Source organism: Empidonax traillii, unplaced genomic scaffold (assembly GCF_003031625.1).
Source record: "Empidonax traillii isolate 1590-97213 ecotype Southwest subspecies unplaced genomic scaffold, ASM303162v1 scaffold520:size1094406, whole genome shotgun sequence".
NCBI lineage: Eukaryota > Metazoa > Chordata > Aves > Passeriformes > Tyrannidae > Empidonax > Empidonax traillii.
Genome location: NW_020955713.1, coordinates 173,986 through 189,950, shown reverse-complemented (window position 1 = coordinate 189,950; position 15,965 = coordinate 173,986). Strand labels below are relative to the sequence as shown.

The window sequence follows — 15,965 nt, the reverse complement described above, 5'->3', positions numbered from 1 at the left end:
CAGGTGTACCGCCTGTTTTTTGGTTCCTTTCCTTTGGTACCTGATGAGACCCATGAGCGAGACCTGCGGGATGGGTTTGGCCCCGGCGAGAAGGTGACATGGCTGGAGGTGAGTAGTAGTGCTGCATGCAGGGAACGTGGTAGGGCAGTGCCCATCCTCTTGTCCCATCCACATCCCACTACAGGGAGATCTGGGCATGTCTGTCCCAGTAGAGAGGCTGTGATGGGACCTTGTTGGGGGCAGAGCATCTGCAGGGATACCTGGGGTTCATGCCGGTGCTGTCACCAGTTCCTTCAGTGCTATGAGGCACACCAGTGCCTGTGCCTGGGTTTACCACTGCAGTGGGGGATGGCACTGCCTGGGCACTGGCTGTGGAGGGAGCAAGGGGAGATTGTTCCCTCCTTGCGGCTGGGATGCAGGGGACCCCTGCTCTTGGCGTCTGCATGTCCTTTTTCTTCCCCTCCCCACGGAGACCGTGGGTGCTGTGGGGCTGTTCACGTATGCTTGGGGACTTAGGGAGCCCTCACCCCACCAGCCATCCCTGTTCTTCCTCTTGCAGAAGAGCCTCCCCAGTGGCTGGAGGAGCCTGCGGGAAGGGCTGATTCACAGGGCGCTGCGGGACCCCGTGGCAGCCCCACGCCGGCCGGCACTGCTCCGCATGCTCTCCCAGGCCCTGGGCCTCGCCAGCGCCGCCTTGGCACCCACCGCCTCTGACAGCCCCCAGGCCTTCGTCACCGAGATGGAGGTGAGCACCTCGTGGGGGAACCCGGGCTGCTCTGCCAGGGCAGGCACTGCAGCGCTATCCCCACAACGTCCTACCCTGTAGGGTGTCCTCTTCACTGGGCCAGTGCTGGAGCAGCTGACGTGTGAGCAGAGCCCGAGGGGGCTGCGCCGCCTCTTGCGCGTGGCCCCCGGGCAGCAGCCGCTGCTGGCAGCGTACCGGGCACTGGCCTGCAATGGCAGCCGGGCCTCCCGCCGCGAGCGCTTTGCCCAGCTGGCCACCGAGCTCCAGGAGCAGATGGACACCCCCAAGATTGTCAGCAGGGTGAGAGCTGGGAAGGTGGGGCGACCTGGGGGCAGGGTTGAGTCCTGGGCAGGGTTTCTGCTCAGCTGGGGATGTGTTGGGGCGGGGGACTCTGTTACGTGGCCTGGCTTCTCCTGGTCACCCCTTTCCATGACATGAGCACTCGCCAACCGGCTCCATCGTAGGACTCCAGATGATTCCCCCTCTAGCACCCTCTTGGTGCCTGTTGGGTGGGGCTCAGTGTCTCCAGCGTCCTTCAAGGTGACCCTGCAGGCTTCTCTCCCAGGGACTGGCAATGCCCTTAGTGGCACAACTCAAGGCTGTCTCTGAGGTTCCTCTTCTAATCCCACCCAGTGGGATTAGATGCATCCTTTACAGTCACAGAGGTGTCTTGGATGACATTTTGTGTTCCTCAACACATCCCTGCCAGCATTTGCCACCACTCCCACTGCCTGATAGCCACGGGTGCACAGCAATGAGTCTGGGGCCCTAACTGGGCACAGCTCCAACCTTTTAACCAAGAAAGTGGAGTTGCCACTGCTTGGGGCCTCCATTGTTTTCCTCCTGCTGGACCCTGTTGCCCCACCAGTGGGTAACTCCTTGTCCCCTCGTCCTTGCAGCTGAAGCTGGACGAGGTAAACAGCACAGCTGCTCAGCACCGCCTCCGTGCCCTCCTTGAGGACCTGGTGGAGATGGAGAAGGTTCTCCGGGACATGGACATCCTCTCAGCGCTGGCTAAGCTGTTGCCCAGGGGAGCCTGTTCCAGCAAGGCCCCACCACCCACTGCCAACAGCACCAGCTGGGCTGGCACCAATGCCACGGCTGGCAACGCCACGGCAGAGGAGGAGGAGGGTGCTGAGGGGGGCCCAACTGGCAGTGACAACCCCCAGGGGCAATTCTCGGCATTTGTGCAGCTCTGGGCCGGGCTGCAGCCCATCCTCTGCGGCAACAACCGGTAGGAATGCTGGGGGATGGCTCCGGGTGCTCCCTGGTCTGGCCAGGGGTGTCACTGCTTGCTGAGCAGGCAGCATGGATGCTGTATTTCATCCTTGTACTGCAGCCAGGGATGCTTCCTGGGTTAGGCAGCACTGTGCAGGCAGAGGTACAAGTGTGAAGTCCCCTCATGGGCAGGGGTGGGGGCTGCCTGCAGCAAGAGGTGCTGGGGCTGTAGCAGTGGACAGCTTGAGCCCCCTTTGCAGGACCATCGAGCCTGAGGCGCTGAAGCAGGGCAACATGAGCTCGCTGGGCTTCACCAGCAAGGAGCAGCGGAACCTGGGCCTCCTTGTGCATCTTATGACCAGCAACCCCAAAATCCTGTATGCACCCATGGGCACTGAAGTGGACAAGGTCATCCTGAAGGTGAGGGACCCCCATCCTTCCTGTCCCACCAGTCCTCCTTTGCAGATGGGCTGAGTGGCAAGGAAGAGGCTGACTGGCAGACAGGCAGCTCTGGCCCTTGCTGGGGAAGCAGTGCCTGTGGGAGGTGGGCAGGTACCTCTGACCACTAGCCAACCCAGAGAGCAGGAGGCTTCCACCTCTGCCCGCTGCGTGACCTTCCCCCAACCCACAGGCCAACGAGACCTTCGCCTTCGTGGGAAATGTCACCCACTATGCCAAGGCATGGCTGAACATCTCCCCTGAGATCCGAGCTTACCTGGAGGAGGGCAGGCTGCAGAGGCGCATCCGCTGGCTCCAGCAGGTAGGACAGTGTGGTGGGGACCAAGCCTGCCTGGGATTTACTGCCCTGCCAGTGGAGAAGGGGGTGTCCTGCCCCCAGGTACCCTGTAACTTCTTCATGGGGTGCTTCCTGGTACCCACCTTACTCTTATGGAGATTAGTCTGGATCCCTGCATAGGGTGTATGCTGTGCCCCATCCCCGGGATGAGCTTTGGGTCCTGCCTGTGTCCGTGGGGAGGACAGTGACCTGAGAGGCAGGGCATAGCCCAGCTTCTCCCTCCCATGTCTGTCTCAGTTCACCGCTGACCTCCACAAGCACCCAGAGATCCTGAATGTCTCTGACAGCGATGTTCTACACAACTTCCTCAATGGCAACTTCTCCCTACCCAATGCCAGCATCCTGCTCCAGCAGCTGGACACCATTGACAATGCTGCCTGTGGCTGGGTCCGCTTCATGGCCAAGGTAAGTGTAGAACCACCCACAGCTAGGCTCTGTGGGATGAAAAGGGTCAGATCCACTCAGGCCTTAAGGGCATGGGATGGAGTCCATAGGGGCATGGGAGAGATGGTGACTTTTGAGATGTCAGGAGGTTTGGGGTAGATGTCAACCGTGGAGGTGTTCATACACTGTTCAGGAGCTGTGGGGTGGCTTACTGTGTGCAGGGTCTGTGTGCTAAACCCATCTTTGGCCTTGGGATCTCACTGGCCTGCTGGAGTGTGTCCAGAGAAGGACAACAGAGTCAGGGAAGGGTCTGGAGCACAAGTCTGATGGGGAGCAGCTGAGGGAGCTGGGGCAGCTCAGCATGGAGAAAAGGAGGTCCAGAGAGAACTTTATAACTCTCTACAATTACCTGGAAGGAGGTTGTAGCCTGGTGGGAGTTGGTCTCTTCTTGCAGGTAACAAATGACAGAACAAGAGGAAACAGCCTCATGCTGTGCCAGGGCAGGTTTACTCTGGATATTAGGGAAAATTTCTTCACTTGAAGTGTAGTCAGGCGTTGGAACAGGCTGTCCAGGGCAGCGGTACTATCCCTGAAAATGTTCAAAACATATGTGAATTTGGCACTTGGGGGCATGGTTTAGTACTGGGCTTGGCAGTGCTTGGGTTACTGGTTGGACTTGATGATCCAATCTTAGAGATTCTGATTCCCCTCCCATTAGGTCAGCGTGGACGTCTTCAAAGGCTTCCCAGATGAGGAGAGCATTGTCAACTACACACTGAACCAGGCCTACCAGGACAATGTCACGGTCTTTGCCAGTATGTCCCTGGGAACCAGCCCCTTTGCAGGGGTCCCTGAAGCCATGTACTCCTCCAGCTGTGCCCAGGAGCCATTGGCTTTGGGACGTGGCTCCCCTGATGCATGCATTGGGTGGGTGAACAGGATGAACATCTCACAGTGCCCATCCTCTGCCCCAGGCCAAGCACTGCTTGATGCAGCACCCTGCTGCTGTCCTGGCTTTCCCAATGCCACTGCCTGCTGTCCACATGCCCTTGCATCCCATGGGGGTCTCACATCCCAGGGTCATGCCACCCTCCTAATCTGTGGCAGCCCATATGGTGTCCTTGGCTGGGACATGCTGAACCCTTCCCCATCCCTGTGGGCTGGCCGATGTGGCTGTCCCTTGGTGGACTCCCTACCTCTCCTGCTGCCTGCAGGTGTCATCTTCCAGACCAACAGGGATGGCTCACTGCCCCCCCACGTCATGTACAAGATCCGGCAGAACTCCAGTTTCACAGAGAAGACCAATGAGATCCGGCGGGCGTACTGGCGGCCTGGCCCCAACACTGGCGGCCGCTTCTACTTTCTCTACGGCTTCGTCTGGATCCAGGGTAAGTGTCAGCACCCTGCCACAGCTGCCCACGTCCCTGGCCCCTGCCCACTCAGTCTGGCCACTCTTCCTACTCTACAGACATGATGGAGCGCGCCCTCATCAACACATTTGTTGGCCACGACGTGGTGGAGCCTGGCAACTATGTACAGATGTTCCCATATCCGTGTTATACGCGGGACGAGTGAGTAACACCCACCTGCAGGACTTTTCCCCTCCCACTTTGTAGCCAGGACACTTTAGCTCAGAGAAGGGGACAAGTTTGGGGGCCTGAAAGATTGGTGACATTAGAAGTGATAAGCAACCAGTTAAGCCAGTTCCTTAGACCACCAGACCCAGGAAGGTGGGGGAAAGTAAAGGGGTGGCACTTGGTGGTTATGGATCACAGTGGTCTGGAGGCAGCACCTGGAGAAGTCCCAGAGCCACTAATGCTCCTAGACAGGAGGGTGAAGAGGGCCTCATCCACACCAGGGTGGCCAGGGCCCTTGGCTGAGCCTGCAGCTGCTACCATCCTGCCTGCCAGCCAGAACAGTGGATTGTCCTGTGGGCTCCCTGGAGAAGATCTTTCAGGGCACTAAGAAGGTGCTGGGCTTGGGGACTGGTGGTCCCTCAACAGTGGGAGAGCCTCTCCATGATCCTGTGCCCCCAGGGTCTCCTTGGGTCTCTGGAGCACTGCCATGATCCAGCTCTCCCCTCTCTACCTCACCAGCTTCCTCTTTGTCATCGAGCACATGATGCCCCTGTGCATGGTGATCTCCTGGGTCTACTCAGTGGCCATGATGATCCAACACATCGTGACTGAGAAGGAGCATCGCCTGAAAGAGGTGGGGATGGTGGGAGAGATATTTGGGGAGGAGTAGGTGTCATTGAGCTCTACATTCTGTGCCCCTGGTCACCTTCCCTGTGTCTCTGGGTCACATGAGCGGGGGCAGATGTAGATCCCAAATCCCTGGGCTAAGCTGGTCCTTCTGATTGTCCCCAGCATGAGATAATCCCTGCCCAGCGCTGGAGGGAGCTGAGCACAGGGTTCTGTGTCCTACCTGCTCCCAGCAGCCCCCACTACCCTCAGTGCTGCCCCTTGCTCTCCCAGCCCAGTGAGAGCGGCAGCAGGGACACACAGGGTCCAAGGACAGCCCCACTGAGCAGTTCTGGCCTCACAGGTGATGAAGATGATGGGCTTGAACAACGCGGTGCACTGGGTGGCTTGGTTCATAACCGGCTTTGTCCAGCTCTCCATCTCGGTCACGGCACTCACTGCCATTCTCAAGTACGGCAAGGTCCTGATGCACAGCGACGTCCTCATCATATGGCTTTTCCTCGCCATCTATGCTGTGGCCACAATCATGTTCTGGTGAGCTGCCCAGTCCGTGCTGGGCAGGGGGCACAGGCAGCGCTGGGTCCTTGTGCTGTGGGACGAGGGTGCTGGGAGCTGTGTGGACAAGGGCCAGTGGAGGAGCACAAGTCCCCCCAGGCAGCTGATTTGAGGAGCCAATTTATCACCTCAACGCCACCAGAACTGGATGGTGTGGGGAAAGCCCTGGTGGGGTGGGATCTGAGGTGACACTGTCCTCCCTTGCAGCTTCCTGGTGTCAGTGCTCTACTCCAAGGCCAAGCTGGCCTCTGCCTGCGGCGGCATCATTTACTTCCTCAGCTACGTGCCCTACATGTACGTGGCCATCCGGGAGGAGGTGGCGCATGATAAGATAACAGCCTTCGAGAAGTGCATTGCGGTGAGTTGGCTGCTGGGGAGATGCTTGGCCCCAGGTTTGCCCCAGGCATCCCATGTCCAGTACAAGGCCACCAAGCTGTCACCAAACGCTGGGCGAGCCTCTGCCTTTATGAAGCAATTCCCCTGTGGGGCTTTGGAGGCATCTCCAGAAGGTTTGGTGCCTCTCAAGGCTGGGAGCATCTCCACCCAACTGGGTGGAGTAGCACTGGGTAGGAATTCACTCCAACCTGTTCCTCTGGAGCTGGTCTGTGGTTCCTGCTGACCTCCCATTCCCTTCCCTCCACCTCTTCACAGTCGCTCATGTCCACCACAGCCTTCGGGCTGGGCTCCAAGTACTTTGCTCTCTATGAGGTGGCCGGTGTGGGTATCCAGTGGCACACTTTCAGCCAGTCACCTGTGGAAGGAGATGACTTCAACCTCTTGCTGTCCATGATGATGCTGGTTGTGGATGCCGTGGTGTACGGGGTGCTCACATGGTACATCGAGGCCGTGCACCCGGGTAAGTGCAGGTAGAGGGGCATGAGGGCACCTTGGACCTCATGGGGGCTCTTTGCTGGGGAATACCTGCCCACATGCCCTCACCTACTGGTGACACCATCAGGTTCCTTGGAGATCTTCAGCTGAGTGTCTCACTTCAGAGGTCAGCTGTAGAAAAGGTGTCCACAGCTAGGACACTGATCCCCCTTGTCCCTCCTCGGGGAGGTGTCGCACCTGCTCCCTTTTCTTTCATCATTAAGCTGAAGCATGAGCCAACCCAACCCAAACCCCAAAGAACTTTGTTTCCTGGCACAGCCCAGCAGCACTGCCTTGAGCCTAGCTGGCTGGAGTGCTCACAGGCCCTGCCCCACATGATGACCCTGAGCCAGGGAAACCCCCGTTCCTGTGCCCATACCAAGCTCTGCCCTGGCCCTCAGCCGGCCTCTGCGTGGCCTTGGGTGCAGGGTTGGCCCTGACTGCCTGGGGCTGTGGTTGCAGGCATGTTCGGCCTGCCGCGGCCCTGGTACTTCCCTTTCCAGAAGTCTTACTGGCTGGGCAATGGGCGTGTGGAGACCTGGGAGTGGACCTGGCCCTGGTCACGTACCACCCGCCTCAGCATCATGGAGGAGGATCAGGCCTGTGCCATGGAGAGCCGGAGGCTGGGTGAGGACAGCTGGGGGAGACAGTGAGTGGCACGGGGAGGGCCCTGGCTCTGCCACAGGGTCTTGCTGTGGCTGTGGACCCCTGTGCTCTTGCTGGGGTACGATCCTGGGTCAGGCACTGCAACCTGTCTGGGAGCTGCCACTGTAGTGTGGGAGGGGGATGCTGGCAAGAAGCAGAGGGGAAGGAACCAGGAGCCAGCACAGCCACCATGGGATGGAGGCGGGTTGCTTCATACTCTAGGAGCCCTGCTCCAAGCCTGGCTTCCTGGCTTCTCACCATCCCACTGTCACAGCAGAGGAGACGCGGGGCATCGAGGAGGAGCCAACTCACCTTCCCTTGGTTGTCTGCATTGACAAGCTCACCAAGGTGTACAAGACAGACAAGAAACTGGCGCTGAACAAGCTGAGCCTCAATCTCTATGAGAACCAGGTTGTGTCCTTTCTGGGGCACAATGGTGCGGGCAAGACCACTACCATGTGAGTGCCTGTCTGGGCAGAAAGGGGCCATGTCTCTCTGGCCAGCTGCAGGGGGTGGGGAAAGGGCTGTGGGATGTCCCTGCAGGATCCTGTGGCAGCTGGTGCCGTGCCCAGAGGGTAGCAGTGTGGATGTGGGGCTGGCGCAAACATGGGACAGGCAGCGGTTTTGTGGCTCTGTGCTGATGTTGCTCTGCCTGGGGCCCAGCAGATGCTCCCAGAGGTGGTGGTTGGGATTGGGAACAGATTGAGGAATATAAGCTCCCTCATATTGTTGCCTTTCTCCATCCATTCAGGTCCATCCTCACTGGCTTGTTCCCTCCAACCTCGGGCTCTGCAACCATCTATGGCCATGATATCCGTACGGAGATGGACAAAATCCGGAAGAACCTGGGCATGTGTCCCCAGCACAACGTGCTCTTTGACAGGCTGACAGTGGAGGAGCACCTCTGGTTCTACTCACAGCTCAAGAGCATGGCAGAGGAGGAGATCCGCAAGGAGATGGACAAGTAGGCATCCTCCAGCTCCTTTGGCTGCATCCATGCCTTTGGCATGAGCAAGTCTCCTTCCTGCTGGCTGTGCTGCGGGGGGCAGTCTGGTGGCAGAGATGTCCCCTGGAGCAGCTCCGCCAGGTGTTTTCCCACCCTTAAGTGTGTCAGGCTGTGGAAACAAGCAGAAGATGCTCATAGCCTGACAGCAACTGGGCAGTCCCAGGGGCCGAGGGTCACAGGTATCACGTGGGGAAGAGGTGTCATGTACTCCCCATAGGCACTGAGCCCCAGTACAGCTCCCCCAGCATCCCTGGTGCTTCTACCCTGTTCCCAGGATGATTGAGGACCTGGAACTCTCCAACAAACGGCATTGCCAGGTGCAGACCCTCTCAGGTGGCATGAAGAGGAAGCTGTCAGTGGCCATTGCCTTTGTGGGTGGATCGCGGGCCGTTATCTTGGATGAGCCCACAGCTGGTGTGGACCCATATGCCCGCAGGGCCATCTGGGACCTCATCCTCAAGTACAAGCCAGGTGAGTGGAGCTGGGCAGAGCCTGGCATGTTCATCTGTCCGTGGCAGCCCTGGCCCCTCTGCTGAGGCCATTTGCTGCCTTCAGGGAGGACCATCCTGCTCTCCACACACCACATGGATGAGGCCGACCTGCTGGGGGACCGCATCGCCATCATCTCCCACGGCAAACTCAAGTGCTGTGGTTCCCCACTGTTCCTCAAGAGCACCTACGGTGACGGCTACAAGCTGACTGTGGTGAAGAAGCAGTCAGACACCAGGAACAGCACAGGTTTGGGGGGAGTAGCAGGACCCTTTATTTAGAGGAGTAGGTGGGACCAGCCCTTCTTCAGCCCAGGAAAGGAGCAAAGGTGTTCCAGGTGTTCCCATCCTGAGTCTTCTTAGGCCATATGGAGGGCAGAGGGGATGGGGCAGGGGTGTAGGAGGTGCCATCACTCAGCCGTCACTTCTCCCAGCTGTGACCTTGGTCAGATCCTGCATGGTGGCATTTGCCTCCAGGTGCTGGTTCTGTCCAGCCTGTGGGTTGCCCACCGAGACATCCAGTGTAGATTGCAATGCAGAAGCCCATCCCCAGGTCAGGCAGGGTGACCAGGAAGCTGCCAGCACCCCTTGATGGAGGCTGGAGGAGCCCCCATTGCACGGGGGGGTAGGGGGAATGTGGTGGGTCATGGTGGGAGGCCAGGTGTGAAGTGACCAATGGGTGCTGCCCCTCTGCCCCAGAGCCAGGCCAGCCACACAGCCCCCCGGCCCACTCCTCTGTCAGCCCCTGCTCTGAGCCCCGCGTCTCCCAGTTCATCAAGAAGTATGTGGCCTCCTGCCTCCTGATCTCAGACACCAACACAGAGCTTTCCTACATCCTGCCCAGTGAGGCTGTCAAGAAGGGCTGCTTTGAGAGGCTCTTCCAGGTACCTGCAGGGGCTGGCAGGGTGGGCACGCAGGGGGCTGTGGTACTGTGGGCATCTCCTGCCCTCGTCACACAGCACTTTCCCCCACAGCACTTGGAGCAGAGCCTGGAGGAGCTGGACCTCACCAGTTTTGGGCTAATGGACACCACCCTGGAGGAAGTCTTCCTAAAGGTGTCTGAGGAGGACCAGTCTCTGGAGAACAGCGACGTGGGTATGGGTGCTGCGGGGGTTAGCGAGGGGCTGTGTGCTCTTCCTTGGCTTGGTGATTGCAGGAGTCTCCTCTCCTAAGAGGAGGAGATGTCTCCAGCAGAGCCCATCCCAGCCAGCCTCTGCTCTGCTCTGGGTTTACTTCCGCCTGGAACACTGTGTCCAGCTCTGGAGTCCTCAGCACAAGAAGAACTTGGCCACAGAGATGCTCTGAGGGCTGGAGCACCTCTGCCAGGGAGATAGGCTGAAAGAGCTGGGGATGTTCAACCAGGAGAAGAAGAGGCTCTAGGAAGATCTTAGAACCCCTTCCAGTGCCTAAAAGGGGCTTGAAAAAATGAGAGAGAGGGACTTTACTTGGGCAGATAGTGATAGGATAAGGTAGAATGGTCTTAAACTTGAGAGATTTAGATAAGATGTTAGGAGGAAATTCTTCCCTTTGAGGGTGGTGAGAAGCTGTGGCTTTCCTATTCCTAGAAGTGTTCAAGGCCAAGTTGGATGGAGCTCGGAGCAACTTGGTCTAGTGGAAGGTGTCCCTGCCCATGACAGGGTTGTGGAATGAAATGAGCTTTAAGGTCCATTCCAACCCAAACCAGTCTGTGATTTTGTGATTTGATCCATCCCTGCTCCCTGCATGCTGCAGTGAAGAGGAGCATGACTGGTGGCAACCCACCTTTTTCCTTCCAGACATCAAGGAGTCCAAGAAGGATGCCCTGCAGCCACCCACCCCTGAGCTGGACCCAAAGCCCGAGGCCAACGGGGAACCCCTGGCTGAAGCAGCGATGCCAGAGAAGCCTGAGGTGGAGCTCAGCAACCTGGTGACCTGCTCTAAGCTGGCACAGTCACAGGCATCCCTGCGCTCAGCCTCCTCGGTGGGCTCCGTGCGGGGTGACGAAGGTGGGGCTTATTCCGAATTCTTTGGGGATTATGCGCCCCTGTTCGATAACCGGCAGGACCCCGATAACATCAGTCTGCAAGGTTGGTGCCACTGGTGCCCGGCAGGGGCCAGGGGAGGCACTTGGCTGGGATACAGAGGGTTCACTGGGGCAGGGCAGAGCTGGTCCTGACCTCACAGGGTACACGGTTGTGTCTGAGATGGGGGGCTGTGCCTGCTGGGATGAGAGCCCACAGGGAGGGGTCTGATGGTGCATCCACCAACGTGGCACCCAGAGAGCCACAGCCTGGGTGGGAGGGCTGGGAATAGGCTCTTGCACCAGTTTGCAACCCCAGACTGGTAGGTAGGGTGTGGGGAGGGGGTCTCATGCCGAGGCGTGGAGCAAGGGCAGCTGGCACTGCCTCTGCCTCTGCCTCCTGTGGGTCTCCAGTGCCACCTTGCAGACTTGTCCCACTAACATGCCCACTCCCCGTACTGGCACCTGTGGGGTCTCTCCTCCTGGCCCTTGGGCATGGAGTCACCTTCCAGCTGGTGGCTTCACCTGCCATACCCTGCCCCAGGTGCAAGGCTCTCCCTTCCTGGATGCTGGGATTGCTGAATATGGAGGGTGCAGGCAAATGCCTCGAGGTTGCTGCTTTAGTCACAGATCCTGTTCTGGGTTATCTCAGCAATTGTTGTAATTAATTCAGGGATGTGCCACCTTTACACTCCCACCAGAGCTGCTCTGAGCACTGTGATTTGGGCTATGGGAGGCAGACCCAGGACAGTGCCGTGGCAGAGCTCCACTACCTTGCTGGGACCCCCACCTGTGTCCTGTACACTGTTCCTGACTGTGCTGACCCCTTACCAGCTGGGAGAGCTGATGGGAAAATGGAGGAGTCCTGCAAAAAATCACCAATTTAGCTTGGTTTTTTTTAAACTGTTGTCTAAATTTACCATTAGGGTCTAAGAGGAACCTGCCAGCCAGCTGCCTTGCTTCACATCACATTGCTGCTGTGGCTCTGTGGCAGTCAGGGTGGTTGGGTGCTGCCTTGCCTTGTCCCTTGGGCAGCTGTGCTGGACTGGGTGTCCAGCTCAGCTTTCTGGGAGCCCTGGCAGGCATGGGAGCAGCTGTGCCAAGGGGCTGATGTCCTTCTCCCCTCTCCAGAGCATGATGCAGAGGTGGAGGCAGAGGACTGTGATCTGGCAGGGCAGGGGAGCTTCAAACTGGAAGGCTCATGGCTGAAGCTGCGCCAGTTCCACGGGCTGATTGTCAAACGCTTCCACTGCACCAAGCGCAACACCAAGGCCCTCTTCTCGCAGATCCTGCTACCCGCCTTCTTCGTCTGTGTGGCCATGACTGTGGCCCTCTCTGTGCCCGAAATAGGTGTGTGTGCCACCCACCCTCCTGCATGCTGAGGGTTACCTCTTCTGCCTGCCCCAGTGTAGCCGATGTGGACACTGGTTGCAGGAGGACAGGGTCAAGGCACAGTCTGCCTGCGTGCAGTGGTGCTGTGGGTGTGAGCAGGTTCCTGTCCTTGTCCCCGCAGGTGACCTGCCACCCCTCATCCTCTCACCATCACAATACCACAACTACACCCAGCCCAAGGGCAACTTCATTCCTTACGCCAATGAGGAGCGGCATGAGTACCGGTGAGAGTTGCCACTGCTGGTGACCAGCACCCTGTGCCCCATCCCTGGGACTGTGGGGAGGGTAGGGAGGAATGCAGCCCACAGCAGGCATGGTACCAGTGCTGCCTCAGGCTTGGAGCAGAGCCCAGCTGGTGCCACATCCCCTGACAGAAAGCAGCCTCTGTCTTGGCCAGGGTGTCTCTGGGAGAGGTGCAAGCCCCTGATGCTGCAGTCAGCAGCCTGGTCGTGCCAGGCGCAGGTTGTATGTGTCCATAAGTGCCAAGGCCTCAGGGAGGTCCCAGCAGAAGATGGCCAAGGTGGGGAAACCTGTGTCTCCCACTCCTTGTTTTTCCTTATTGGCTCTCTTTCCCTGCAGCATCAGGCTGTCTCCTGATGCCAGCCCTCAGCAGCTCGTGAACACTTTCCATCTGCCCTCTGGTGTGGGGGCCACCTGCGTGCTCAAGACACCCTTCAACAACACACTGGACCAGCCCATGCAGACCCTCAACCTTAACAGCAATGAGTCCAAGATGCTGGCAGCCAAGTACTTCGATGCCATGTGCATTGACTCCTTCACCCAGGGCCTGCCACTCTCCAACTTTGTGCCACCGCCTCCATCCCCAGCTCCCTCTGACTACCCCATGTCAGTGGATGAGGACCTGCTCCGTGCCTGGAACTCCACGACCTTCTCTGCTGTCAAAGGTATTACCTGTGCTGGGTGCTCAAGCGTCTGGGATTTGTCTCCTTCAGGGAAATGATGCCTCTCCCCACAGAAGCAGCTCCAGGGACCCCTGGAAGTGCCTGTCAGTCTGGCCTGGCCACAGCAGAGCCTTGTTGGGCTGAATTTGTGGCTCAGGATGAGTGCTTGAAACACTGTCTTCATTCAGCCCCTACCATGCCAGTAGAGCCTCTGGGGTGGTGACATTGTCACCAGCCCTGTGGCCAGCTTTGTGCCATCTTTGGTGGACGTACTCCCCTGCCATTGCTTTCTCCAGCCACATTTCATGACCCCTCTCTGAACCTTTCTGTCCCCTCAGAGCTTTTCTTCACATCTCCATCTCTTGGTCCTTCTTAGTCACCAGGACCATGCCTGGCCAGCCCATCACCCTCACTCTGTCTGCAGCAGCTGGGGCAGGCAGGAGCCTGCCTGTGAGCCACCCTCTCTGCTCCTCAGGGACTGTGACCTCGGCCCCTGCTCTGCCTCGTATCATCCATGAGCCCATCAAGTGCACATGCTCCATGCAGGGGACTGGCTTCTCCTGCCCCAGTGGTGTGGGGGGCCACCCTCCACAGATGAAGGTAGTGACGGGGGACATCTTGGCAGACATCACAGGGCGCAACGTCTCTGAGTATCTGCTCTACACCTCGGACCGCTTCCGGCTGCACAGGCAAGAGGGGAGGCTGAGGGGGTCTGCCCTGTACCACGGAGCAGGGTTGAGAATCAGGGACTTGGGGATACCTGCCCCAGGGTGCTGGCTGGAGCCAGAAACACGCTTGAGTATGGCTCTACCCCTGGAGGTGGGGGAGAGCAATCACAGCTTCCTCAGCAGTGCCTTGTCCACCAGGTACGGGGCACTCACCTTCGGCAATGTCCAGAAATCCATCCCAGCCTCCTTTGGGGCCAGGGCTCCTGCCATGGTGCGCAAGATCGCTGTGCGGAGAGCAGCCCAGGTGGGACAGCACTGCACCCCGGGGCAGAGGGAGATGGGTGAGGAGGAGAGGACGGGCAGGCAGGGCTCCCTGGCCCACTCTGCTGCAGTGCTTCCTCCTCCAAGGGCTTGGGGGTGCTCCAGCTGGGTGGGGGGTGGTCAGTAGGTCTGTCCCAACACAGTCAGCAGTGGCCTGGTCTCCCCACAGCCCCGAGCACAGGACGCCTGCCCTGTGGCTGGCTGGCCGCCCCATCCTATCCCTCTCTCCCAGTACATCTGTGGGCCCAGCTTTCTTGCCACCTCCCACCACTCCTCCTCCTCTAGGTCTTCTACAACAACAAAGGCTACCACAGCATGCCCACCTACCTCAACGCCCTCAACAACGCCATCCTGAGAGCCAACCTGCCCAAGAGCAAGGGCAACCCTGCTGCCTATGGTGAGGACCTGGAAGGGTGTTTGAGCGCAGAAGCATGTCAGGAGCAGCATTGGGGCATGGTCCATTTAGGCTTCAAAGTGCAGCATTCCACCTTGGGCCCAGCTGGGTCAGAGGTTTCACACACCTTAGCTCTGAGATGTGAGAGCTGGGCAGAGCCCTCTGAGGTCTGGGCTGGGACAGAACGTCCCAAAGTGCTGCCTGATGGTGCCAGGGCTTGTGAGGGTGCGCTCCAGTGAGAGAGGGCTTGGCCTTGAGGTGCAGAGTTACTTCAGAGAACGCAGCTCCTGGCTAGCTTCTGGCTGAAAACCTGTCCTGCTCAGAAGTCGGGACCAGGCAGACTAGGGACAAGGTTCTGTGTCCTGAGCCAATTTTCATGCTTCTATGTTTCTTCTTGGTCCTTCTTGCAGGCATCACGGTCACCAATCACCCCATGAACAAAACGAGTGCCAGCCTGTCACTGGATTACCTGTAGGTCCAAGGAGCTGGTCTGAGTGAGGGTGGCTGTCTCATGGGAGGTGGGGGCTCCTCACTGATGGTTGCAGGGGAACACTGAGGCTCCTGCCCTGCAGGCTGCATGGCGGGGGACAGGGTGGCTGTGATGTGGCAGTCCCTTAGCCCTATGCACAGCGACAGTCCCACAACCTGGATGAGTGGCCTTTCCCTAGGCAACTGATGAGGTCCCTTTCTCTTGCTCCTCATCCAGCCTGCAAGGCACAGATGTGGTGATCGCCATCTTCATTATTGTGGCCATGTCCTTCGTCCCAGCCAGCTTTGTGGTGTTCCTGGTGGCCGAAAAGGCCACCAAGGCCAAACACTTGCAGTTTGTGAGCGGCTGTGACCCTGTCATCTACTGGTTGGCCAACTACGTGTGGGACATGGTGAGCAGTGCACGTGCCCCCACCAGCCAAGCCCCCAGGGCTGTACCAGGGAGTGGGCAGCCACAGAACTTTCTGTCTTCTCCAGCTGAACTACCTGGTGCCGGCCACATGCTGCATCATCATCCTGTTCGTGTTCGACCTCCCGGCGTACACCTCTCCCACCAACTTCCCTGCCGTCCTCTCCCTCTTCCTGCTCTATGGGTACATTGATCAGAGGGGTGGTGAGGAGGCACTGGGGATCCCTCTAGAGTCTCATGGGGTGATGATTTTAAACTAAAAGAGGGGAGATTTAGACCAGATATAAAGAAAAAAATTTTTACAAGGGGGATGGTCAGACACTGGCCCAGGTTGTCCAGAGAAGCTGTTGCTGCCCCATCCCTGGATGTGTTCAAGATCAACTTGGATGGGGCTTGGAGCAACCTGATCCAGTTGAAGTTGTCCCTGCCCATGGCAGGGGTACTGGATTAGATGACCTTCCAACCCAAGTCTTTTTTTGT

The 15,965-nt window shown here is 58.5% G+C and overlaps 1 protein-coding gene across 5 annotated transcripts in view; it reads left to right on the top strand.

The window, feature by feature from the left end:
- The window catches only part of ABCA2 (ATP binding cassette subfamily A member 2), a 32,837-nt gene that overhangs the window by 10,375 nt on the left and 6,497 nt on the right, over positions 1 to 15,965 (top strand). For 2 of the 5 annotated variants that reach the window (XM_027896906.1, XM_027896904.1), the window contains 31 exons: positions 4 to 108; positions 560 to 745; positions 827 to 1,045; positions 1,645 to 1,979; positions 2,224 to 2,383; positions 2,595 to 2,723; positions 2,997 to 3,164; positions 3,862 to 3,958; positions 4,358 to 4,531; positions 4,612 to 4,714; positions 5,240 to 5,354; positions 5,691 to 5,881; positions 6,110 to 6,260; positions 6,554 to 6,758; positions 7,235 to 7,399; positions 7,692 to 7,875; positions 8,169 to 8,381; positions 8,698 to 8,894; positions 8,979 to 9,161; positions 9,611 to 9,795; positions 9,886 to 10,006; positions 10,687 to 10,977; positions 12,042 to 12,260; positions 12,424 to 12,526; positions 12,882 to 13,207; positions 13,680 to 13,893; positions 14,071 to 14,176; positions 14,479 to 14,590; positions 14,998 to 15,058; positions 15,294 to 15,468; positions 15,554 to 15,669. In XM_027896906.1, coding sequence (XP_027752707.1) covers positions 4 to 108; positions 560 to 745; positions 827 to 1,045; positions 1,645 to 1,979; positions 2,224 to 2,383; positions 2,595 to 2,723; positions 2,997 to 3,164; positions 3,862 to 3,958; positions 4,358 to 4,531; positions 4,612 to 4,714; positions 5,240 to 5,354; positions 5,691 to 5,881; positions 6,110 to 6,260; positions 6,554 to 6,758; positions 7,235 to 7,399; positions 7,692 to 7,875; positions 8,169 to 8,381; positions 8,698 to 8,894; positions 8,979 to 9,161; positions 9,611 to 9,795; positions 9,886 to 10,006; positions 10,687 to 10,977; positions 12,042 to 12,260; positions 12,424 to 12,526; positions 12,882 to 13,207; positions 13,680 to 13,893; positions 14,071 to 14,176; positions 14,479 to 14,590; positions 14,998 to 15,058; positions 15,294 to 15,468; positions 15,554 to 15,669 — 5,309 coding nt within the window. The remainder of the gene's footprint in view (positions 1 to 3; positions 109 to 559; positions 746 to 826; positions 1,046 to 1,644; positions 1,980 to 2,223; positions 2,384 to 2,594; positions 2,724 to 2,996; positions 3,165 to 3,861; positions 3,959 to 4,357; positions 4,532 to 4,611; positions 4,715 to 5,239; positions 5,355 to 5,690; positions 5,882 to 6,109; positions 6,261 to 6,553; positions 6,759 to 7,234; positions 7,400 to 7,691; positions 7,876 to 8,168; positions 8,382 to 8,697; positions 8,895 to 8,978; positions 9,162 to 9,610; positions 9,796 to 9,885; positions 10,007 to 10,686; positions 10,978 to 12,041; positions 12,261 to 12,423; positions 12,527 to 12,881; positions 13,208 to 13,679; positions 13,894 to 14,070; positions 14,177 to 14,478; positions 14,591 to 14,997; positions 15,059 to 15,293; positions 15,469 to 15,553; positions 15,670 to 15,965) is intronic. The other 3 variants (XM_027896908.1, XM_027896905.1, XM_027896907.1) reach the window with 2 other exon arrangements.